Source organism: Carica papaya, chromosome 1, assembly GCF_054855325.1.
Source record: "Carica papaya isolate Zhongbai chromosome 1, ASM5485532v1, whole genome shotgun sequence".
NCBI classification, from domain to species: domain Eukaryota; kingdom Viridiplantae; phylum Streptophyta; class Magnoliopsida; order Brassicales; family Caricaceae; genus Carica; species Carica papaya.
The window spans coordinates 5,887,046-5,911,747 of record NC_142309.1 but is presented as its reverse complement, the minus strand read 5'-3'; the positions used below and the strand labels follow the sequence as shown (position 1 = coordinate 5,911,747).

Here is a 24,702-nt window from a genome sequence, read left to right as displayed (position 1 = left end):
TACTTAAGATTTTTTTTAGCTTAAATGTCAAGTATGCTAATAACTGATAAAAATTAAAATTGAAGGTTGGTCAAACAATTTCAAGCATTAAAAAACTTACCTTATTAAGATATGCATATATAACAATAGGTTTCAAATCTGACTTAGCCATTGAGGAATCTTAAATTACAGAAAGATTCCAAAGAACTACTTATTATATTCAAAAGTATTAGCTAATTTTTATCTGTTCGGTCAAAAAATTTTAAAATTGACATAACTGACCAAACTTTTATGACCGATTAAATTGATTGATCAATGTACAAAAGACATCAAATTGCTCGATCTTAATAGAAGAAACCGAAAAATAATTTTTTCTCACGCTTCATATAATTAAATTTCATATAGAATATAATAACAATATAACAATACTAATGTTTTTGTACTTATTTTAAATTTAAGCAAAAAGACTTAATTTTCTTCGCAACTAATGATATTAGAATTATTATTATTATTATTATTAGTATTATTATGTGAGAGAGAAAAAGGTGAAAAAGGGCAAAAAAAAAAAGAGAAAAAACAAAATTATAATTCTCATTATCATAGAAATCCATTTTATCTAAAACCCATATAACAAAAACCCAATTTCTCATTGTTTAAACTCAAACCTAAATAAAAATAAAAACCCAAGATTCGGTCCAAAATCCCCAAACCAGTGTTGGCCCGAATTCAACTCCAGCCCAATTCTCTCTCATCAAATATTACCGTTTCAACTTCTTCTAGGTCCTTCTCTCAAAAAAACGAAAGAACTCGTCTGGGAGGGAAGGGACGCAGAACGCGTTGGAAGTTCGAGAGCTGTATCGCACACAGAGTGAGTTCTTCTTCTTCTCTTCTGGGTTTTAGTAGGAATCTTTCAGACGAAAAAAAGGTAAAAGGGAAGGGATTGGACTAGTGTTTGGTATCTAGAAAACTAGAGAGGGTCAACAATTGGACACCGCCAGTTAAAATTTGCTTAAGGTTTAAGCTTTCCCTTTTGTGTAATTCGCAATACTTCAATGGGTCTCGATCTTGTTTGTTAATCACAACAATTGTTTTTTTTTTCTTTTTCCTTTTTGTTCACTCTGCTTTAATATAGTAATTCATGTTATGTGATCAGGTTCAGTATGTGTTGAATTTAAGGTTTAATGAGTAGTTCGGTATTCTTTTAACTCGTTGAATTTTGCTTTCTCTGTTTCGTTGTTGCGATTCAAAGATGGTCTAACTTATGTCAATAAAAGGATGCAAGTAATTCACTGGAAATGATGTCGCCACAGTCAAAATGCATGTCCAGCCTTGATGAATTTTTTATTGCTTCCTTTAATTGTTAATGTATGCTATAGTTAAATATAATAATTAGGGTTAGGGTTCCATTCTAATATTTTTGGAACAATGGTATGCTTGTTTGTGATTTAATTGCTTTAAGTGTGGGTTTGTTGTTAATGAATGAAGAGGGTGTTTTGAAATGGATATTTCCTTTGCTGTTCAAAAGTTAGTAATTTCCAGTCTAATGTCTATAAATGTTATTGATGAATAAATATGATGTCTCGAAATTAGGTATTTTGTTTAGTGCTTGAGCTGAGAAGATTAGCTTGTGTTTAAAATAATGTGTGAACATATGGGTTTACATTAGAAAATATGAATGTGCTTTTAATACCTCTTGTTTGAGGAATTTTTTTTTTGCCCCGAGTTGAAATCAAAATCAAAATCAGAAGATAAGAACAACATAAATGAATAAAGAGCGTTTTTAGCTTGTTGGGTGCGGTTAACCAAGGGGACCAACTATGAATCTCGTCAAGAGTATGGAAGAATTAAGCATTTGGGAAGTCCTGTGTGACTTAAATTTGTACTTTGGAATTTTTATTTGTATGTCACTCGTCCAATTGTTTGTAAATATTTTAATTAATGGATAAATAAATGGTCAAATCACACACTTTCATCACTAGTAGAATTCTAATTTTGCATGCAAATCATACCAATTAATTAGTTTGCATCGTGAAGTACACCTTCCTTTTCTGTATCGTCCCCTAGTCTAAATGTCTTTATTAGACCAATGTGATTTTGTTAGCTGGCTGTCCCTCTTCTAATAGAATCAGTGGCAATTTTAAAATCTTTGAAGCTAATGATTTATTTTTTATTGAGTTATCTTTTTGCCACGTGGCACGCAGGTTGTGACAACTGCACACTCATCATGGACAATTTTGTCAATCACTACAGTGTTCTGGGGTTACCCTCCGGTGATGAAGGAGCAAAGCTTAGCGAAAAGGAAATTTCCAAAGCATACAAATTGAAAGCTTTGGAACTTCACCCAGATAAGCGGCCAGATGATCCAAATGCCCAAGCTAACTTCCAAAACTTGAAGACATCATACGAGGTTCTCAAGGACGAAAATGCTCGTAAATTGTTTGATGAATTTCTTAAGGCCAAGCAAGAGAAGATTCGCCAACAATCTGTGCAAGGTACCAAGCGGCAAAAGATGATGGTGGATCTTGAGAAGAGAGAGCAGGCGGCATGTGCACCAGACTTGGATGCGCAAGCACGGAAGGAGGAGGAGAGGATCGCCAAGAAGTTGAGAGGTGAGATTAATAGTGTACGGGAAAGGCACAGACCCAGAGCTGCTACCACCAAGTCTGAGGCAGAGGGAGTGAAGAAGGAGCGTGCCAATACAGGAGCTGCATTGGATAAGGAGAGGGTGCTGAAGGTTTCCTGGGAAAATCTGAGGGAAGGTTACTCAGCAGAGAGACTGAGGGAATTGTTTTCAAGATTTGGAGAAGTTGAAGATGTTGTTATTAGGAGTAACAAGAAGAAAGCTTCTGCTCTTGTTGTCATGTCTTCGAAGGATGCAGCGGTGCGTTGAAAAAGCAGCTTTGATTGTTCAAGCCCTTGCTTTTTCTTAATCTCTTATTTAATTTGTAGGTTTATGTTTCATAGCAGTTTTAATACTTATATTGAAAGTAATTTTCTTTAGGACGAGAATTCAAGTTATAGCTTTTAATATAGTGGGCTTAAGGGCAGGTAACTATGTTTTAGTTATGCATATTAAGGCTAAGTTGAAGGCTAGAACTGTAGTTGACTAGAAATTAAGTTGAAATAAACCTAAAACAACATAGCCTTACTCAGCCTTAATACAAAATTGGTTATACATAGTTTGTTTGTGTTTACTTTAGGTGGCTGCTACAAAAACTGTGTGTGGTGATCTTTCCAATCCACTGCTGGTTGTGCCTCTTCAACGAGAAGCAGCAATGGAGTTTCCTACTGCTGAAAAATCTGCTGAGACTGAAAACCTAAGCAATCTGGTTGGGGCTGGTTATCAAGCATTTGAAGATTCTGTGCTGGAAAAACTACAAAAGGTATAGCCTTTTCTTTTCCCTCTTCGTACTGACTGAGTTTTCTGATTTCTTGTGAACTTTGATCTGATTATTTTCTACCGATGGAGATATAGACAGAGAGTGCTGATATCAATGTTAATCCTGTGTTACGAAATGTTATGATGCATGCCATGTGAATTCAATGTCTATATGGAAGAGTTCATTTCTTTGAAGTACTGATGGTAGAAGGTGAGAGACAGTGATAGAGTAGAGGAAGGGATTAAAATTTTGTCTAGTAATTTTTTCCACTATCACTAGGGACATGGTGGAAACTTAGTGATGTCAAAACGTGGTGAATTGTGTAATACTCGTATACAATCACATCAAATAGCTGGAGAGGGAACTGATCTCGGTTTGTGCATTTCCTGAACTGTATCTTTGTTGAGCGAATGGCATGTTTAGTATACATTTTTCCTTCTATAGCAAGAAGTAGAGAATTGTTAGAATGGTTCTTTAGTGCTCGTTCTTTCTGAGAATTTGTTCTCTCTGCAGAGTGTGAGATAATTTTTCAGGGTAAGATTACGTTTTCTGCAAATTGATATTTGGTGATTGACTGATTAGTTTCTGCATGTTATTTGATAATAATATTTTTGCGGGGACATATTCATTTTGAGTAAAGAACAGTTCTTTAAGAATTCGGATTAGTAGATATTTTCCTCCATATGCGAACATCTGGTACAAACTGTAGCATATATGCTACACGAACAATTTAAATATTTATGTAGTTTCATTTTTGAATTTTTTGAATTGCTTCACTAAAGGTTATGTATAGGCTTTTGATGATTAATTTTATTATTGTTTGGCTGCATCTTTTAACAATTTGGTTTCAGTAGAAAACCCTAGGAATGACATTGAACACTTGCATCTGCTTTAGTTAGTTGCATTTATATACATAATACTCTTTTTTTATTTTGAGATAACACTTATATACATAATACAAGTGGAGATAAATGCATGTTACTTGCTAGACAATATTATGGAGCTGGTCATGACGAATTTAAATGCTTGAATGAGGGACATATAAGCATACTACTAGAGATAAATTCATTCTACCATATTATAGTGTCTTGACGAATGATAAATGCCTGCGCACAGAACTGTTGAAAACTATTGCGAAGTAATAGCTAACTTTGACTTGCATTTAAGGAAAATCTGAATGCATTAAATATGCTTCCAATTTAACAGTAAGCAGATTACTCGTTTGGTTTTTCTCTTTTGGTAAACAAAGAAATCAGTTATTTTTGTTGTATGCTTACCCTGTACTTGCAATTTCCTTTACATATTTGGTTGTGGTAACTTGTGAACAGGTTGCAAGGAGCCAGAAATAATACTCTTGAAGATTTGAGGGTGGATGGTGTTTGATGAGCATTCTCAAGCTTCGTGATGATATGGCATTTTTTTTCTTACTTTGACTGAGACATGATTTTTTCAGTTGTTGGAGGATGATGGGTCTTAACCAAAAGTCTCTGACTCTTGTGTAGCAAAATCAAAGGCCATATGTTGCTCTTACCTGATATCATGTATTGTAACTCAAGCAGGAAAAAAAAGGACCTAGCTCAACATCTGCCTAAAGATTGACCATTAAGGACTTTTGAGTATTCTTGAATGTTGCCGGGACTGATACCTCTTTCCATTCCTTTTTTGTAAATTATTACTCATTTTAATGGTTAGGAAGGTGGATTGTCGTGGACTTTATTTCAGGAAAGATGTATGGTTCAAAAAATATTTGATACTATTTTTGACACCTGGATGTTTTCGTGTTGGAAGATCTTTTTCCTTTCGTGGTTATACTTTGAATTTATGTTGAACAGATTATATTATAGATGTCAAAGAAACAAGCACATATGGAAATGTTCAGGATTTCCTTTCTCCTGATTAGTTTGCACGCTACGCATACTTCTGAATTTACTATGGCAAGTAATGATGACTCGATATATTGCTGCAAGATCTCTATTTTTCTTGAATCAGGTCTATATATGAATCCCATTCATAACATTGCTAGATCCTCTCACATTTATTACTGTTACGAACTGTATACTTGTAATACCTCTGTGCTTTATTTGTTAATTCTAAGACTTCTCCACCCCAACCCCCCCCCCCCCCCCGGTTCCTTTTTTTCACTTAGATTGAAGTTTATATGGTGGCACAATTTGCAACTATTTGAAGATGCTGACTGGAGTTTTCATTTTAGGTTGATCCTACTTCAGCTGGGATTCCACATGATAAAGAGTTCATTGTGTGCTCTCTCAGTAGCTTTCTAGACTTGCATAGGGTCTAAGAAGTGAAATAGGGAGTTTGGAATTTTCCCTCAAATTTCTTTAGTAGGACTATGAGCAGCTATGGAATTATATCTCTACCTCTCTTGTTTTATTTTTTTTTTCCTACCTTACCCTTACCCTGAAGCCTCTTCCCCTAAATTGTAAAACAATATCCTTCGATTATTCTCTGATGATTATATCTACTTACATTTGATACCGTTTTAAATTCCTATAATTCTTTGATGATTATATTACTCATTCCCCTTCCTCCCTTTTTCCTCCTAAGTTTTATGTGTGAGGTGGCTCACTTTGTTCTGCAATTGCTGAAATGTCTGTGCTCCAATTATCCATTAGTTCAAACGTTACAATATTTTGTTTGGTCGTCATGCTCTCATTGATAGAGAATATCTTAGAAACCTGACATCTTATCAAATGATTTTGTGTCGGTGGTGGTCGTCCTCATCTACTTAGAAGATCTTGATCGGCAAATATTTTTATGTGGGTAGCACCTCATTGGTGCCTTGTGAATAATGTTCTTTTCTTTTTTACTTTTCATCAGTGCTTCAATAATTTGTCTGGTTATATATGGATGTCAATCTAGTTGAACAAACATTGCAGATTCTTTAGGGTGTGAATCCTCCTCAGTAACTTGGTTCTTCTAGGCTGATGTTGTCCTTATGTGTTATGTTGATGTGCTTGCTCATATATTATCTTCACACAGGTTATGAAAGGAGGTCCATGACATGCTCCTGTAGTCTTGCAAGGATAAAACATCTGATGTCCGTTAAAGTGCTTTTGCACTTCTCTGGTACCTTGCAAGAGTAAGTTTAAATTGTATAATCAGGGAATATACTTTTAACAGTATCTCCGTGGTCTCTGCTTCTGCAGGATTTTGTTGTACTTGTACTGTAAGTTTAATTTATTCAAGTATCTTCTGTTGACATTAGTTAGTTGTGCCTGCTCATTTGCATTTTTGTTTATCCTGATTTCTTGATGTTGCAGTCAAACAAGTTTTTACTCAAATAAGTTTTATGATCTAAGTCATCATAATCTGCTTGTTCTTATTTATGTTAGCCATGGTCTATGAAGAAGACACCTAAGGTAATAAAGGAAACAGTTTCAGTAGAGAATAATGTGTGCTGGCTATTAGGTATTTAGGGGTTAAGTGTACATAAGCGGTTAAGCTCTCCATGCTACTGAATTACAAAACTAGATTTCCTAAGCTCCTGGTACACTTCTCTGCCATGAGGTGGGCTATATTTCGACAAGGGTGGTATTGCCTTATCACTAGTGCACTGCACTTGAAGCATTGCAGGCAACCATGGTGCATTGCCTTATCTATGTAAGTTTTCTTTTTCCTTATCCTTTATTAAATGGATTCTTCATTTTGTGCCTGCTTTAGGGTCAGAAAGTGGATATTTAAATTTCCTGTTTGCTCCTTGTGTTGCTTTGGTAAGTTTTACCGACTATCGGTTATATGAGCTGGATATGAGATGACATTGAAAAGGACAATGTCCATCCCTCTCTTTTATTAACTTTTTTTTTTTAATCGCTGTTATGATTGGTAAACCGAAAAAGAGTATCAACTAAATATTTAGTTATTGATTTGATTATTGAAATCTGAAATTTCCAGTTTTGATTCTTAATAAATTTTCTTTCAATTTTGTCTTCAAACTCTCTGTTCCTACATCACAAGTTGTCCAAATACTAAGCATGATAATTTTTTTGTACCTGTTGGGGTACAGTCCTCTACAGCTGTGATTTTTTTAAATGGTAATTTTGTGGACTATCCAACTATATCTAAACAAATATGGAATTTGGCTATCGATGCATTTATTCAGTTAAGCCTAGAGTCTGACCTGCAACTCTTAAAAAATTTAAGATAGATCGTGCACAGCCTGGCATCATTTGTTCTCAGAAAATCAAGCTGCCAAGGAAGCATCCAAGCCACGGCATAGAGGAGAGTGCGACTCTCATAATTCAAATTCTGCATCAATAGGTAAATACAAATAGAGACCATAATCCTCTAAATTTATCCCTTCCAAATTTTTCCTTACATTTACTGCATTTATGACTAGACACGGAGTGGAAGGCTGGAAGCCTTATCCAGTACTGGACAAAGTAAGAATCTCTAACTTATTTGGCATTTTAAATCTAGGCCATTATTTGTTAATCATGAAAAATCATATTCTTACATTGGAGACTCCATGAACTATAATGAACTGTGCCTTGGTTAAATCCCGACTCTTATATCAACCAAATCTGACCCCTACCTGCATTAAATGACCATCCAAATCCACCGCCTGAGCGCCGAACCCGTAACGTTTCATCGCAGGATTGCCGCACCGTCTCATCATCAACCAACCTCTCTTTTGGCTCTCTCCCTTTGATGTTAACTACCAGCGTTGAATTCCTCACCCGAGTGAATTGCAGTGTTTCTGGGCACTGAACACTCAACATGGATGATTTTGTTGATCAGTACAGAGTTCTGGGATTACTCTCTGGTGAGGAAGGAGCGAAGCTTAGCGAGAAGGAAATTTCCTAAGCATACAGATTGAAAGCTTTGGAAGTGCAGCCAGATGATCTGAATGCCCATGCTAACTTCAAAGCTTGAAGATGTCTTAAAAGGTTCTCAAGGATGAAAAAGCTCGAAAATTGTTCAATGAACTTCTTAAGGCCAAGTGCGAGGAGATCCGCCAGCAAACTCAACAAGATTCCAAGCGATGAAGGAAGGCGTCAGATCTTAAGGAGAGAAAGCGGGCTGCATTTAAACCGGAACTTGCCGTGAGAGTGCAGAAGGAGGAGGAGATAATCGCCAAGAAGTTGAGAGCTGAGATTGATAGGATGTTGGAAAGACATGGGCCTAAAGCTGCTACCACCAAGCCTAAGGAGGCAGAGGGAGCGAAGAAGGAGCACGCCAGTGCTGGGGCTGAATTGGATAAAGAGAGGGTACTGAAGGTTTCATGAGAAAAATCTGAGGGAGGGTTTTACAGGAGAGAGATCAAGGGAGTTGCTTCAAGATATGGAGAAGTTTAAGATGTTGTTATCAGGAGTAACAAGAAGAAAGCTTCTGCTCTGATTGTTATGTACACGAAGGACGCAGTGGTGAGTTTAATAAGCAGCTTTAGTTCTGCAAGCACTTGCTTTTGTTTAATTTCTTATTTAATTTGTAGATTTATTTCTTATAGCAGTGTTAAAATTTATATTGGATCATGATTTTTTATGGAAGAAAATTCAAGTTATAGCTTTAAGTTTTTGATATGGTGGGCTTAAGGACACGTAATTATGTTTTAGTTATGCATATTTGCTTATAAGCTGTGTGTTTGTTTGGGTTTTCTAAGGTGGCAGCTACAGGAACTGTGGATGGCGATCTTTCCAATCCACTGCTGGTTGTGCCTCTTCAACGAGAAGCTTTAATGGACTTTCCTACTGCTGAGAAATCTGCCGAGGCAGAACGGTTAAGCAATCTGGTTGGGAAATTCCATTACGGCTTAATGAGTTTTCTGTGCTGCAAAAACTATGAAGGTTAAGCAATAGGAAACTCCATTACCACATTGCTTAACCGATTAAACAATGAGGCATATGAAGATTCTATGCTGCAAAAACTACCAGGGTATATCCTTTCTTTTTCCTCTTCATACTGAATGAGTTGTCTGATTTCTTTTGAACTTTGATCTGATTATTTTGTATCAATTGAGATGTAAACAGAGATTACTGATGACAGAAGGTGGGAGACAATGATAGAAGTAGAGGAAGGGATTGAAATTCTTTGTTTAGCAGTTTTTCACTTTCGTAAGAAACAGTGGCGGATTAGTGATGTCCATGTGGTGAATTGTGTAATACTCAGTATACAATTCATGTGGAATAGCTGGAAAAGGGACTGATCGTGGTCTCTGCATGCCCTAAACTGTATTTTGGGTGAGCGAATGATGTATAGTATACATTTTCTGTTCTATAGCAAAAATAAGTAAGGAATTGTTAAAATGGACTCTATAATGCCGGTTCTCTCTGAGATTTCATTTACTCTGCAGAGTGTGAGAGAATTTTTCAGGGTGCCATTACATTTTCAGCAAATTTTTATCTAGTGATTGACTGATAAGTTTCTGCAAATTATAGGACATTCCTACTTATTGGTACATATTTCTTTCCAATAAGAGACAGCTCTTTAAGATTTGGGATTAATAGATATTTCCGCCCTGTGCGAACATCTGATACAAAAATAGTTGTTCTTTCTGCTATGTGAACAATTTAAATTTCTCTTTAGTTTCATTTTTTAATTATTTGAACTATTTGTAGGCTTTTGAGGATTAATTATTGTTGTTGTTGCATTTTTAACAATTTAGTTCCAGTGAAAAGTTAGTAGGAATGTCACTAAACACTTGTATCTGTTTTACTTAGTTGCATTTACATACATAATACTAGCGTGTTACTTGGTATAAAATATTATATGGTGCAGGTCGTGATGAATTTAAATGCTGGAGTAAGGCACATACAAGCATACTACTACTGGAGATACATGCTAATAGGTGAACCATAGTGTAATGATGAATGTTGCCTGCATAGAGAGTTGTTAGAAGCTCTTGCGTAAGATTTGACTTGGATTGCTGAAAATCTGGACACATCAAATATACTACAAGTTTACAGTAAGCAGATAACTTGTTTGGTATCATTTTGTCCCTTTTGGCAAACAAAGAAACCAGTTATATGTTGCTGTATGGTTTACCCCCTATAATTGGAATTTTCTTTACATATTTGTTTCTGATAACTTTTGAACAGGCTGCATGGAACCAAAAATAATACTTTTGAAGAGTTGAGGGAGGATTGCAAATTTGTTTGAAGGCGAACAATCCAACCAAATTTAAACTGTGCTTCATGTATCTGCAAGTGTTTAACGAGCATTCTCAAGCTTGGTGATGGAATGACATTTCCTTCTCACTTTGACGGGGGATCTGATCGTTTGGGTTTTTGAGGGCAATATTAACTCAAGAATTCTAAAGATTGACCATTAAAGACTTATGAAAAATAATAAATTATTAAGTGTAACAAACATGAGTTTTAAGAACTCTATAAAATATTTTGTAAAAGAACTATAAGAATAAATCTTGAAAAATCAAGCAAAAAAAAATATGGTAATTTTTTAAACAAAAATGTATGTATTTATTGATCAAACGACACACTTGCAGATAACATATACTTATAAAATAATCAAAACTATCCTATCAACCGATCAAGAATGATTTATAATAGAACCATTTGAACCCAACATAACCGTTATCTAACCCCAAGACCATAGGCTCGCAGAAAATTAGAGCTCTACTCATGGCGTGGAGGATGATGTATAAATCTCTGGCTACCCTCACCCGTCATCGTCCTTGTTTTTCTTTTTCTCTCAACTATAATCATAACCTTCTCTTTCTTGTCTCCCCACCTGCAAAAACCTACAGCTTCTTCTCTTCTCCGTCTGCGAGACCCAAACTTCTTACAGGAGTATTAACAGCAACATCTCATATTGTTTGTTCTTGTAATGGTAAACCTTTCCTTGAATCCTTCAGCTTCTCCTCTAAATCAGAATCAACCACCAGTAACAACAAGAAGCTCGTCAACACCAAGGTTAATTTCTCTCTCTCCGATTCAGACGATGACGATGACAATACCCAAAACTCCCCTGCTGCTGCTACTAGAGAAATCGACAAATCCAAGCTCCCTCCTCCTTACGACCCTTTCAGCAAGAAGCCAGCAATTGAGGAACCCAAAGACCCAAAAGATCTTCAAGAGATATTCCATAACATGAAAAGCGAAGGTCTTTTCAACAATGCAGTCAAGATGTTCGACGCTTTGTCTAAAGACGGTCTAACCCACGAGGCCCTCCAGCTCTTCGCTCAAATCAAGGATAAAGGACAGATGCCCGACGTGGTGGCTCACACGGCCGTAATCGAGGCTTACGCCAATGCGGGTCAGCCCAAGGAGGCCCTCAAGGTTTTCATGCGGATGCTTGCGTGCGGAGTTCAGCCCAATGCGTACACCTACAGTGTACTCATAAAGGGACTAGCTGGAGAACCCAAAATGCATGGGGATGCGAAGAAGTACGTGATGGAGATGATGGGGAAAGGGATGCGTCCAAATGCTGCCACGTATACCGCTGTGTTTGAGGGGTTGGTGAGAGAGCAGAAAGAGGAGGAGGCCAGGGAGTTGCTGCAACAGATGAAGGAGAAAGGATTTGAGGTTGATGATGAGGGAGTTGTGAGGGAAGTTGTCAGCACCAAGAGAGGCCATATATTTAGAACTCTAATCAACATTCTGTTTGGCAGGTAGTAATTCCACCTCTCTGTTTCTCCTGTTTGAAATTTTAGTTTCAAACTAGATAGTTCATCAATCATCCTCATTCTCAATTTCTTTTTCATCCATGTAACCCAGTGCATTTGACATGGGTAGGGCTATATAGAATGTTTTATATACATTTATGCGTGAAAATTTAAAAGGTGCTAGCATGTACCAGTTTTTGAGCTATGGAATGTGCTTGTGGTTTTAAAAATGCTATCTTGATATAAGACCCATTATCATATTGGGGTTCTATTTATGATCTAAAATTCTTATGCCTAGTATTTTTGAATACTGGATTGAACTTGTAGTTCTTTAACAATTCAAATTCAAAAGTTTTCTTCTTATTTATGAATGAAACTGCTTAATGACAAACAAGAAATAAGCAGATAACGAAATATGTGTGTCTGAATATTATATGCTTTAACTAAGCAAATTCAGGGTTAGCTGAAAGAGCAAAAGGAACATTTCAACATGATTTTTTTAGATGATGTAGTTACAACATGTTAAAATTCGACTTAATTTTTTTTCACTAAAAAAAGACAATGGTTATACTATAGTTACCACTAGATCACTTTGATAGCATATGTTGAATTTCTCACGCAAAGAATCTATAAATTTCAAAATTCATGTATATCAAAATTTATGTATTCAATTACTAGTGTCAAGTTTGAGATTTGTGAAAAGATTAGTATCTTGAAATGTAATAAATACCCAACTCAAGAAATCATTTTCATTCTTTTTATCGATGAACAAGTATTTATTATTGAAGCAAACAATGAATTGAGATAGTTTTGCTAGTTAGCAACAAAACTAGATGAGGCAAAAACAGAAGCCGCCCAAAACCCACATCTTCTCTGCGTTCTCCTATTTTGAGCTGAAAACCTTTTACAAGATTTGAACAAGTAGTTATTATTGAAGCAAACAATGAGTTGAGATAGTTTTGCTAGTTAGCAGCAAAAGTAGATGAGGCAAAAAGAGAAGCCGCCCAAAACCCACATCTTCTCTGTGTTCTCCAAGTTTGAGCTGAAAACCTTTTACAAGATTTGAACACAAACATTCTACAGAGTATTGTACAATTACAATTATAGGTTGTGTTTGGTTTGAATTTATTTTATGTTAATTTGAGTTTCTATATAATAATTATTTGATATATCAAAATCAATCATACATTTAATATATCACTAAGTTAAGTTCATTAATATGTTCAATTTCACAATCATAGATTTTTTATTCTCATCTGCCAAGTAAGGACAATTTTCTTGTTGCTCCTATTACTATCACAAATAAAATTTAAACTCAAATATAACCTTATTACATAAATAACATTATTTTTATTTGTATGAAGTTTTTCATTTGTCTACAAAACAATGGATTTCATTATTAAATTGGAATTTTGAATTCGCACATTCCACTTTTCCAGGACAAAAAATAAATACTTTAGTAAGGAATATGTTTACTTGCAATTTAAACTCTTATAATTTCATATATATAATTTAATCATGAAGTATACATAACTAAACTAGCCCCACTCGTTTCTCAAAAGACATATATATATATATATATATATTTACTTGTCAATAAAAAAATCTAAAAAGAAAAAACTCAATGCAAAAATTTGGCTTAAAAATATTTTAAGGTTAAAAATCTTACCTTTAGAGCCTGAACTTGGAAATATTCTTCTCCCTAAAAGACTTGGTCTTGTCTTGCAGGCGTCACTTTCCAATACTTCATATTATAGTTGACATAACTTTAATAATCATACATCATAACAAATCTTTGTTATATAATTCAAAATATAATTATAAATGATACAAATATATACATGGGTTGGAATCTTTACATTCATTATATCTAATATAATGATTGACCAAAACATACATGATTGATATTTCTTAGTTGGCAAACTGTAGTCTATGTCATTCACCAGGTTGGCTAGGGACTACTTTCTTCTCCTCTTTGAATAACAATTATTTACCAACAAGTTTTTCTTTTAACTTTTCTATATTATATAGTTTATATTCCCCCTCCAAAACAATTAACATTCTGGTGCTGTAAAAATATTTTTTTTGAAAATTTACAGTATTGTTCCTGCAATGAAGGACACTGCTATTATCAATTTTCTTTCTTACAAGAACTGATTATTTCCTCTTGCTGCTGCTGCGGATTCTATTCTTGTCCATCTCTCCTTCCTCTCCGTCTCTTCTCGTTGTGCAGTGGATTCTCTTGAATCCATTTCTTCTATACATTTGTAGTAAAGATTTGGATCCATTTCTTCAAGCATTACTTGCACATTTTTTGTTAGTTGCTTCACACTTTTGCTCCAATGCTCCTTCAAGTTCCTCTCCATGCCTTCTACAACCATTGGAAACACCTCGTCCAATGCAGTCGATGCCATCTTCACAAACTGCTCGTTGTTCCACACGTACAATGCTCGCTCCGCTACCTATTTCTCAAGCAAAAGTTTATGTAGCAAAATTAGTCGTTGCAAAAAAAAATCTATTATTTTTAACATTTCACAATAATTTAAGAATTTGATGAAATAATCTACTAATATTTCATATTAATTTCTTGCAAGATATTACTATACAATATTACTAAATTAGATAATGTTTCAAATTATGATGTCTCCAAGGCACCTAATTGGACCTCACTCGTCACAAGAAACACCAAAATGAATGGAAAAAGAAAGAAATTGGATCCAATGGAATCAAACATTTGATTAGTGACAAAATTACCTGTGAGTTGCAGCTGTTCAAGCATCTGGTTATCTGGGTGCACAAAGGCAAAGCCAACTTCCTATACTGATCAGGGTCAAGATTCTCTACAATTTCCTCCAATTCACCAATAAGCAAAACCTCCTTCTGACTATTAGTCACAGGCCAATATCGCAGAATCCCCCTAACCACAACTCCACCAAGCATGGGCTCCTTCTGCACAAACTGGTTCACACAGTAAGAAAGTTGCCTGTGATAAACCTGCATCCCTCTGGTCTTATGTAAAGGAATCAGTACTCTCATCAAGAACACCTTGTGTTCTTCCTTTAACGGCACAGTGAAGCCATTGATGATACTTCCCCATATCTCAAGAAGCTCGCCAATCCCATAATGTCTCTCTGTTACAAAAATATAGTACAAGAACACATCGTTCATTGCTTTTCTCATGAACGAACGGTAGAAGGTGAACCTCGAGTATATGCTGTGGAACACATTCTTCAAGCTCTCCCGCTCTCTTGGATCTTCGGATTGAAACAGAGAGAGGAGATTGATGATGAAGGAATGATCAATGTAGTTGCAGAGTAGATTGGGATCTAAGTTGATGGCGAGTCTAAGGAGAATATCGTAGACGATTTGTAGGTGTGGCCAAACGGGTAAGGGAGCAGAGATGAGTTCTTCATCGTCCGGCAAGTAGGAGATTATGGAGGGATTTGAAGGTGGAGGAAGTGGTCTGAAAAGATTGACTGATAACATGGACATGAGAGATGATAAAACCTCATCGTTCAGAGACTTGTTTGGATACTTTATGAAAGATAAGAGCTTGGTTAGTTTGACCCTTTTGAGATCTTGTCGAGAGGGAGACTCTGAAGAATCAGCGAACGTGAAGACGAAGCTGCAGTAAGAGATTGAAGAGAGGATTTCGTCATATTCAGAATTGGTTTTACTCTGCCGGCCATTGATGGGGCTTGAAAGGTTGCTGACAAAACCATTACTTCTGGAATCAAGTGAGAAAAGCTCCTCAAGAGTAGGAGATTTCTTCTTTGAAGATATTAAAGGGGAGTTTTTTCTTTGAACACCCATCTTCTCTCCTGTTTAATTTGCTCTCTGATACACCTTTTCTAGTTTTACGGGATAATAGTTGTGTTGGGAGATAGTTTGGCTACGAACAACTTTTCTTTCTCTCGAACAGCAGCAAGGAGATTTGGAAGTTTTGCTCTTATCTTTTATTGATGGTTAAGAGAGAAAAATCCAAGGGGTATCGATATTTTATAGAGATGAAATGTTGTAATGTCCGAAAATGGAGTAATATCAATCTTATGATACGCAATGTTACACCCCATGTTCTTTTTCTTTGTACTATGTTTTGCCTATTTATGTTGGTGTTTATAACCCAGAAGCAATAAATTAAATTATATTTTAAGGAATATACCTTATTGAACCAATAAATCAAAAAGGGTGACATGAATATGATTAATGTATAATTGTTACCAGTACGAGCATGATTCAAATTCAATCGCGTAAAAACAATTGATGATTGATTCCAAGACAAAAAAAAACAAGGCTTTTGTATACTGAAGCTGAGACTTTAGAATGGAAGAAATTAATGGCCCTTTAATTTTGGGTTTGAGATGAAAATAGATAGGCTTTTTCTCTAATCCCTCCTTTCATTCTCTCCTTGTTTTTTTTTCTTTCTATTTTTTAATTTTTACTTTCCTAATTTAATTGTTTTTCTTATGAGGTCTAAATTTGTTGATATTTAATTTCCGTTAAACAAGAATTTAAATGATTTGAAAGATGGTAGAGGTAACTGTTGGGATAAATCTGTTGATATTTTTATCAAATTTACGATAACAATTAATTTACGTTAAATAAGAATCCGAAACTAAATCTCTAACATAAAAAATTAGCTGAGATAACTATTGGAATAAAAAATTCTATTGATTATAACAAAAAATAATTGAAATAAACAAAATTATGAATTTTGTATTGAAAATTATAGTAAACTCGTATAAAATTAACTTTGCCAGTTTATCCTGACACTGTACAACTTATCCATGTAACTGAGATGGTAATTTCTGGTGCCCTGGTGAGCTGGGAGACACTGTACAGCTTGTTGAGACTCATAGGGAATAATCAAAGGAAGAGGACAAGGTCTGCCTGCTAACTTAATATAATTTATCCACATCAAACAGTTTTGAACTGGAAGATCACAAAGAGAAGGTTCACAGAAGTACTATGTATTTATACACAAGCAAAGTTTGGTAGATGAAGGAACTTGCCTGGCTACCTGGCAAGAAATTTTCTATTCAATTTTGCTTATGGATGACAAGCTTGCCTTTATAATAAAGCAGTTTTCTCAGTCTTCAATCTTCATGGCTTAAAAATGTAGTGAAGCGATCTCCAGAAACAACAGTTACCCATATCTACAGGAGTTAGGATGTACCGTCGTCTGGAATACAATGTACTTCTAAGATTTTAATCTCTTGCAGTAATTCAGTAAAATTGATTTGGTAAAAAGTTAATGTTAAGCTAGTAATCTTGAAGATCACAAGCCAAACATCTTGAAGGAACAATAGAATTGACTCGTATAAACTCTTTGTAGCCTGCCCATATCTCTACAAGATGCAACTTCCATAACTCAGAGTAACTCAAAGAGGCAAGGAGGCTTAAAGCACAGCAAAGAAAAGCTTTTGGAAAAATTAGATTGATCTGATCGCAGGTGAAACCTGTTCAAGGTCTCTAAACCTACAAATGGCTAAAATATTCAACTCAATATATGTAAATAGTTTTTAACTATTTTTCTATATTTATGAATTCATATGTGTGTCTGTTATCAAAACATATATAATGGTATAAGGTAATTAAGTACAAATAGAGTAGTTTTCTTATGTTAAAAACAAAGTAGTTTTCTAAGTAATACCAAAAGACATCCTTAAGAGATTTACACCTCAAACTCTAAGAGCGGCATTACAAGGCAATCATAAGCATAACCAGGCCATCGTTTTACTTATCTATAAAATTGATACTCTAAAGAGATTTACACCTCAATTTTTTGTCCTACCCAAAATACTTTGATAATATCATGCAACTTCTGCCTATATATCAGCAACATAATGAACGCAGCAAAATTGCTATAAATATTGAATTTACAGCTTAACATGGACAGAAAATCTTTTTTAAAAAAAAGCTATTGGAGTTCAGAGGATTCATACGCTAGTCTAATGCAGAACCCAGAACTGGAAGGTCAGCATTAGTAGAGAATTTAAACCATCTCTTATTCTCGGAGTACTGGAGAAAAGGTTGCAGAATAAGACCAACGAGCACGGCCAAAATGCTGACAACCATGACTTTGGTAGGGGCAAATGCCAATACCACGAAAATCAGTAACGTAGGAGGAATACACATCAAGATCGCCCCAGTTGTTCCAACAGGTATCCTGTAAGGCCGTGATACAGCCGGATAGTTTATCCTTAGTTTCACAAATGCTATGAACTCCATAATCATTCCAAAACAGTACAAGAAGTTCTCTGCAGCTACAATCTCTTGGAAGCTCAAATATGAAAGCAATATAACACCAGATGCAGAGAATAGTATCCCAATGAGTGGGGTTCCATAACGCGACCTCTTAGCAAAGAACTCAGGGAGCATCCCACGCTCTGCCATCCCGAGAAGTTGGAAAGAATCACTACTCATCTCAGCCACAAACATCCCCATATTTGATAGAGCAGAAGCCGCTTGAACCCACAATCTCAAGTAAACTCCGCCAACCATTTTGGCAATATCTGAGAAATAACCATCAGACCAAAGTTCACGATCGAGGGGAACTGCCGCAGTACCAATCAAAAGAGGGAAAATATAGCCTATGACAACAAATATAAGAGCATAAAAAAGAGCCTTAGGCAGTGTTCTACCAGGATTTTCCACCTCTCCTGCTAGAGTACTAATGGAGTCCCAGTAGTTCAAATTCCAGAAAAGAGTGTTTAAGTATAAACTCCAATTCACATTACCCAAATCTACCACAAGCCACCTTGACGGCTTCAGTTTTGGAATTGCTACAAGTCCCATAAACACAAAAGGAAGAAGGGAAAACACCCCCAAGAAAATAGCAACCCACCCTACAACTGTTAAACCTCTGTAGTTCATGTAAGTGAGCATCATGGTCAAAACAAGAGTTGCTATTGCCCTAGGTAAACCCCCTGCCAAAGTTGGGATTGCTGATTTCACATAATCTAGGAACAAAACCGGGTACAATGCATTATCAATAACCCCACTAAGCCATTTCATCCAACCTTGTTGAAAGCCCCAGTACGGACCCAATGCTGATGAAACCCAAACAACATACCCTCCATTCTCAGGGAACATGGTACCCATCTCTGCAGTTATAAGGGCTTCAGGAATGCTCCATACAATAGGGAAAAACAAAAACCCAAGAAGGGCTAAAAGGGGACCAGCTGCCTGTACACTATCTTCAACCCCAAATGGACCCCCAGATACCTCATAAAAGATCAGGAAAACCAGAGGTAGAACCGAAACCCTTTGAAATTTCTCCAACCTTGGGGCAAGTCCTTCTCCCAATTCCACATACTCAGCATTATTGGACTCAGACATTTGAGCAGAAGTTTGCCTGGTTACTGAACTTCTATATTTCTGCAAAGCAATCAGACTTTGAACATCCATTTCAAATGTGGCAGGTATGAAAAAAACACATAAAAACATGAACAACAAGAATGTTATGCAAATTCAATAACTCAACAGATTCAAAAAGAAATGTCATCAACTACCAAAAGGAAAAATTAAATGCTCATATAAAAAAAAACAAACAGCAAGAGTCTGAAGCACTTGAAAGATGTTTTGAAATTGAAAAGCAACCACAAAATTGCTCTCATTTGTTCATTCACTGTCCCCAAACACTAACATTCAATAATGTTAGAAAACAAGGACAATAGCTTCACCTCTTTCCAATAACAAGATCAAACATTTTAGAGATACAGAGGAACTCCTATTACCAACAATCATGTCTCCTTATCAATTAAGCACATCAAAAAACAAATGTGCTAAAAAACCAAAAAGAAATTGCTTCAATCCTGACAAGCAGAATTAAACTCAATTGACATGTAAACTGCAAATCCCAATATCAACATTTCAAGACAATAATCACCAAGACCGGTGCTGCCTGTCTGCTACTCTACTTATACCCAAAAGACTAGAACTTTAAATACCCATTGTCATAACCAGTTGATGTTGAGACCCTCCAAAAATGGAGTCTTCATTGACACTATTGGAGAAGGAACCAGATGTCAAAAAATGAAGACAGAGAAATGAATCCTGTAAATGTACAAGACAGGAAGGTGTGACTGTGAGAGGCACTCCCTCCTCCTATGGCATAAAACAAAATAATTAGGAAAAATTTTCTCAAGAGGTTATACTACAAAATGCACCAAAAAGCCAAAGAGTAGAGTCAATCTGCTGCATTTTCTGCTGATCAGTCGCAGCAGTTTTTCCATTGTTCCTCATCATTGGTGCCATGACAACTTGCATTTCTTCAAAATCACAATGCTCAGATAACACTTTGTCAAGAGCTTTAGACATTAACTCTTGATTTTATTTTGTAGATGAGAAAAGGAGGAGAGCCAGGTAAGATGAGAAAAGAAATAGAAAAATAGAGATGAAGAAACTTCGGAAATGCAGATTAATTCTCCAACAGTGACTGATGGTTCAAGTTCTTAATTTCTGAGTATGAATTGTCAAACATCAATCCTCCAACCAATTCCTATTTATTCAGCTATTTACTTCTAACAGAACAAAAAAAGATCTTCTTACCAACTACAACAGAATAACAGTTATACAACTACTTAAGAAAGTAGTTTACACAACACTTTACACGACAAGTTCTCACACAGTAATGATATAAAACAATACCCTAACCCTTCCCTTGACACTTCTTCTGATAATAAACCTTCAACGATTTACTGGCACTGACACCCAAACATGATGAATTTCAGTGATAATTGGAATAATGTCTATTCAGTTCGGCCCATAAAGTAGCCAAAAATGTTAATCTATCCAACATTCTCCAATTGACGAGTAATCATCATAAAAAATCCTCCGATTCTATTCAAACCATAAAATTCATAACCCTACAAAAATAGCCCCTTCCAAAGGGATTTTGCCCCCGTAAGCATTCCCACCCCCTGAATGCTAGCGTAAATCAAACATTCGACTGTGAGAGGAGTAACCTAACATGAACCGAACGAAGCAGTTTACTTTCCAAGCCATAAAATCCATAGCCCAGCAAATTGACCCTTCCCAAAGGGATTTTTCCCTTATCCATAGTCCCTCCCCCTGAAAGCTACTGTGAATCAAACATTCCTTTAGGAGGAGTAACCCAACATAAACCTAACAAAGCAGTTTACTTTAGTCCAAAGTGTCAAGGCTGTCTCATAATGTACGAACAAATGGGGATGCGAAAGAACAGCGTTAGATAAAAAATGCAAACCTCTTTTCTATTTAAAACCATAAGAACAATGGCATAAACATAAAGATTCAGAGAGTTATTTAAATTACATAACTTTTTTTTTAAATAAAATTACATAACTGGAAAAGCAAAAAAGTAAATTATTCTTAAAGCATAAAGAATATTACACAACCGGATATTAACAAGAACAAGCTAATACAAGCAGTGATTATCCTGGAAATATATATTAGAATATAATAGAAACATCGACTCAAACACCGTTATATGCAAGCATTTTTTTTTTTTTTTGAAAGAATATATGCAACCATATGCCACCCTTTTTATCAAGACCCAAACAAAGATGACAATATGATCGTCGCTTCAAATAAGAACCATGTGGCCTCAATTGTGAAAAGGTAATAACCTGGAAGAAGCACTTCAAATGGGGGAAAATAAAAAATCAACAGAACACCTCAGTTGTGTAGAAATTCTCACTATTAAGCAATTAGCCATGAACAAAAAACTCCTAATCATATTATCAAATCCTTCCATGCACCCATTCTAGCTTGAGTATCTCACCTAAAGTAAATGTTGACACAGACTAACAGGATATAATACAGGAACTGAAACAATAGAGGACTGTATTTCTAAACTCCGTTAGACACGAGTATGATAGATCAAATTCAGAGAGAACAATCACTACAAATCAAGAAGATGGAACACCAGTTTGAAAACCAAAGGAAAAATAAAAAATTAAAGTAGGGATGAGAACCATTTACAGCTCGCTGTTGTGGTTTGCAACCTCTGGAAGATTATCCTTCTTCTCCAAACACTCTCCCCTTCAAAACTTTATTTCCTCTACGATTTCCTCATCTCATCTTCCTCCTCATTATCTGTTTTACATTATCCCCAAACCAGAAAAATAATCCCTTAAAAAGTCAACAGCCAACCTTAATCTTCCTTCCCTTCAAGCCTGAGAAACCAAAAAGTCCCTCCACGCTCCTAATCTTCCTCATTCTATACCCAGACACTTCTCATCCCAGCCGTTATCTCCATCTTCGAGACTGCCAACTGGTTCCCGGTTGTTCCACCTGCAGCTGCAGCGAATCACTTTTCCTCTCCTCCGAGGCACGCTTCTGGATGCATTAAATCAGAGGCAACAAGAAAGAATGGAGGATAGGAATTTTGGCTACTTTTTGAGAGCGTCGAGAATAGAAGGCCGTGACTCAGATGAGAAATATAACCATGGCGCCACGCGTCCGCTCGAAACTGCACGTGTCGAGCTGCTGAGACGGTATTCAGTTAACTGACTGACTTGCTCCTAGAAATATACACATCCAGACGAAAGAGGGATGCAGATTCAGATTGAGAGAGAGAGAGAGATCCAAAGAGAGCAAGTAGTACGACCATCTGTAAAAAAAAAAATTAATCTTAATATTTTAAGTTACATAATTCACCATGTTTAGTTTTATTGTGTTATTTTCTTGTCAAATAAAATCTGAATTTTTAGAATTCGTTTAAATCGTCTTCCCTCCCGTTTGTAGCGTTGGACGCCGTTAATTTCTGTGTAACAACAGCCGCTGGGTTATATATTTACGGATAAGTTTTCCTTGTATTAATGTTTCAATAAATTATTACGGAAATGGAGAGAAAATTATAATAAAAAAAATAATGGCATGTTTTCGTTTGCTTAAATTAATTAATTTTATTAGGAATATAACGAAATTTTAATCGAATAGTAATTATGTAACACCTAAATTTATTATTTTTATTTTTTTTAATTTATTTTAATTTATATTAAAATTTTAGTTTAATTTTTTAATTTTTAATTTTTAAGGTTTTAATTTAATTTAATTTAATAAAAATAATAATAATGATAAAATAGTGTTAAATTATTTTTAGAATTTAATTGAAATTGATTTGAAAAAAATGGGTGAAAATTTAGATTCTGGAGGTATTTTTGAAAAAAAAATCAGAAACCGAGAGTCAAAATACAATTTAGAAAAGTTGTGCCACGTTAGCAGCCCCGGCCAACCAGAACACGCCGCGTGGAAATGAAGCTGACACAGGAGGCCACGCGGGACGGAGCTACGTGGGCGATCCGCGTGCACACGATCGAACGGTCGAGATCTCACGCGTGCGAATGGCCCAGATCTCACGCGTGCGGATGGCCCAGATCTCACGCGCACAGACGGCCCAGATCTCACGCGTGCGGACGGCCCATATTGAATCACGCACGAACGGTCCAGATTTATTCTCATTTTAATCGCGATCGGACAGTCCATATTAAATCGTGATGGACGGCTGAGATTAAAAGGAGAATGTTATAAATAACCTCACCCACACCCGACCCCAAACCCTAGCCGCCAGTACCCTCGCCGGAGAAGAAGAACTAATCACCAGAGGAGCCGGCCACCACCACCCGCCGCCGCACTGGAGGGTTTTCCGACCGCCAAACGAGGCAAATTTTCTCATCTTTGCTCATTTTTCGATGCTGAATCTGCCTATGGCCAAATGGGAGCCAAACCACCGATCAATCGGCCGGAAAATATCGCCGAAGTCCAGCGGCGCCGCCGCGGCTTCCCTCAGTTTTTGCCTCTGATGAGGCCCTTTCCGGTTCCCGTTCGATGCAATTTTTACACCACTGTGATCACCGTCCTTTTCTCTACAGGTTGACGGGAGCAAAACATCAAATCGCGACTCGCACCGGAGAAGCCGCCGCACCCGAGAGCTACGTCGCCGGTAAGTCTCGATTTTTCGTGATTTTTTGGCCCACCGAGGGCCCTAAGGTTGTTTTATCGCAGGAAACAATGCAAGTTTGGCTGAATTTGGCCGAAAATGTCTAACCCGAGGCGGATCGCCACCACGAGCGGCAGTGCCGTCGACGGAGCACGGCGAAGCCGCCATGCCAGAATTTCGATATTGGCCAAAAATGGGCCCTAGGTCTAATTTGGGATTTTTTGGGACACGTATAGGTACCGTTAATGCGTTTCAATTTCCCGCGAAAAATTCAGAGAATTTAGGGACAGCCCATAAGTGTATTATAGAGCCAATTTCAGACCCCGAAACAAGTAAGGATTTCTCACCCTATTTCCTATTACGGTATTAAAGCTCAATAAATAATAAAACGGCATTTCGTGAATTAATAGATATGTATAATTAATTAAGGTTGCTAATGGAGTCCGAGTCTAATATATTTTCGGTCAGTTGCTGTTTTAGTTATTTTACAGTTTTAAATGCATTATGGTATCTGATCTATTTATTTTATGATTTTGAATGCATGAATCACTATTTACTTCATTATGGCTTCATTTTGTGAATCTGATGATAAGTCTGCCTTGTTGGATGCTCGTTACTGGTTTAAATATTCATGATTATGTGATAAACAGAAAACTAAGAAAAAAATAGAAAATATATCTAAATTGATAAATGGATAATGTGACAACCTGACTAGATATCCTAGGAGATAGTGGATAGACTGGATCCGTAGGGAACCCTACCGGGAACGTGGTCTCTTATATCGGACGGGGTATGGAGACCTTATGTATTTTGGCGCCCATACCGGACGGGATATG

The 24,702-nt window shown here is 36.3% G+C and overlaps 4 protein-coding genes and 1 pseudogene across 7 annotated transcripts; 3 read left to right on the top strand and 2 right to left on the bottom strand.

The window, feature by feature from the left end:
- The first annotated feature begins 705 nt into the window (after positions 1 to 705).
- Positions 706 to 5,130, top strand: LOC110820241 (DNAJ heat shock N-terminal domain-containing protein). Of its 2 annotated transcripts, none has more exons than XM_088216828.1 (4): positions 706 to 847; positions 2,181 to 2,860; positions 3,180 to 3,362; positions 4,688 to 5,130. In XM_088216828.1, the coding sequence occupies exons 2-4, from the start codon at positions 2,204 to 2,206 to the stop codon at positions 4,706 to 4,708; spliced, it is 861 nt and encodes a 286-aa protein (XP_088072954.1). In that variant the 5' UTR covers positions 706 to 847; positions 2,181 to 2,203; the 3' UTR covers positions 4,709 to 5,130. The 2 variants fall into 2 exon arrangements, with proteins under 2 accessions (XP_088072954.1, XP_088072961.1); XM_088216835.1 differs by lacking the exon at positions 706 to 847 and adding an exon at positions 861 to 993.
- Positions 5,131 to 5,274: 144 nt separating this feature from the next.
- On the top strand, positions 5,275 to 9,681 carry LOC110820190 (uncharacterized; annotated as a pseudogene). Its single transcript, XR_015818107.1, has 2 exons — positions 5,275 to 8,743; positions 8,980 to 9,681. The product of XR_015818107.1 is annotated as an uncharacterized LOC110820190 (transcript).
- A 1,192-nt stretch (positions 9,682 to 10,873) lies between these two features.
- LOC110820146 (uncharacterized) lies at positions 10,874 to 12,145 on the top strand. Its single transcript, XM_022049569.2, has one exon. It carries the CDS (start codon positions 10,958 to 10,960, stop codon positions 11,948 to 11,950), a length of 993 nt encoding a protein of 330 aa, XP_021905261.2. The 5' UTR covers positions 10,874 to 10,957; the 3' UTR covers positions 11,951 to 12,145.
- A 1,552-nt stretch (positions 12,146 to 13,697) lies between these two features.
- Positions 13,698 to 16,507, bottom strand: LOC110820094 (serine/threonine protein phosphatase 2A 57 kDa regulatory subunit B' beta isoform-like). The gene is made up of 2 exons (XM_022049477.2): positions 14,695 to 16,507; positions 13,698 to 14,402 (listed from the first exon to the last, which is right to left on the bottom strand). The coding sequence occupies exons 1-2, from the start codon at positions 15,751 to 15,753 to the stop codon at positions 14,085 to 14,087; spliced, it is 1,377 nt and encodes a 458-aa protein (XP_021905169.2). The 5' UTR covers positions 15,754 to 16,507; the 3' UTR covers positions 13,698 to 14,084.
- Positions 16,508 to 17,654: 1,147 nt separating this feature from the next.
- LOC110820191 (putative polyamine transporter At1g31830) lies at positions 17,655 to 22,544 on the bottom strand. Of its 2 annotated transcripts, none has more exons than XM_022049618.2 (2): positions 21,900 to 22,544; positions 17,655 to 19,320 (listed from the first exon to the last, which is right to left on the bottom strand). In XM_022049618.2, exons 1-2 carry the CDS (start codon positions 21,900 to 21,902, stop codon positions 17,887 to 17,889), a joined length of 1,437 nt encoding a protein of 478 aa, XP_021905310.1. In that variant the 5' UTR covers positions 21,903 to 22,544; the 3' UTR covers positions 17,655 to 17,886. The 2 variants fall into 2 exon arrangements, with proteins under 2 accessions (XP_021905310.1, XP_021905312.1); XM_022049620.2 differs by having other exon boundaries at positions 21,907 to 22,544.
- Between the last annotated feature and the right edge of the window lie 2,158 nt (positions 22,545 to 24,702).

What these genes read in the sequence shown, in the direction of transcription:
- LOC110820241 (XM_088216828.1), top strand. Translation starts at nt 2,204, where the DNA reads ATGGACAATTTTGTCAATCACTACAGTGTTCTGGGGTTACCCTCCGGT. An exon ending in TGTCTTCGAAGGATGCAGCG is followed by an intron (nt 2,861 to 3,179) that starts GTGCGTTGAAAA and finishes TGTTTACTTTAG; the next exon opens with GTGGCTGCTACAAAAACTGT. An exon ending in TGCTGGAAAAACTACAAAAG is followed by an intron (nt 3,363 to 4,687) that starts GTATAGCCTTTT and finishes ACTTGTGAACAG; the next exon opens with GTTGCAAGGAGCCAGAAATA.
- LOC110820146 (XM_022049569.2), top strand. Translation starts at nt 10,958, where the DNA reads ATGGCGTGGAGGATGATGTATAAATCTCTGGCTACCCTCACCCGTCAT.
- LOC110820094 (XM_022049477.2), bottom strand. Translation starts at nt 15,753, where the DNA reads ATGGGTGTTCAAAGAAAAAACTCCCCTTTAATATCTTCAAAGAAGAAA. An exon ending in TGAACAGCTGCAACTCACAG is followed by an intron (nt 14,403 to 14,694) that starts GTAATTTTGTCA and finishes CTTGAGAAATAG; the next exon opens with GTAGCGGAGCGAGCATTGTA.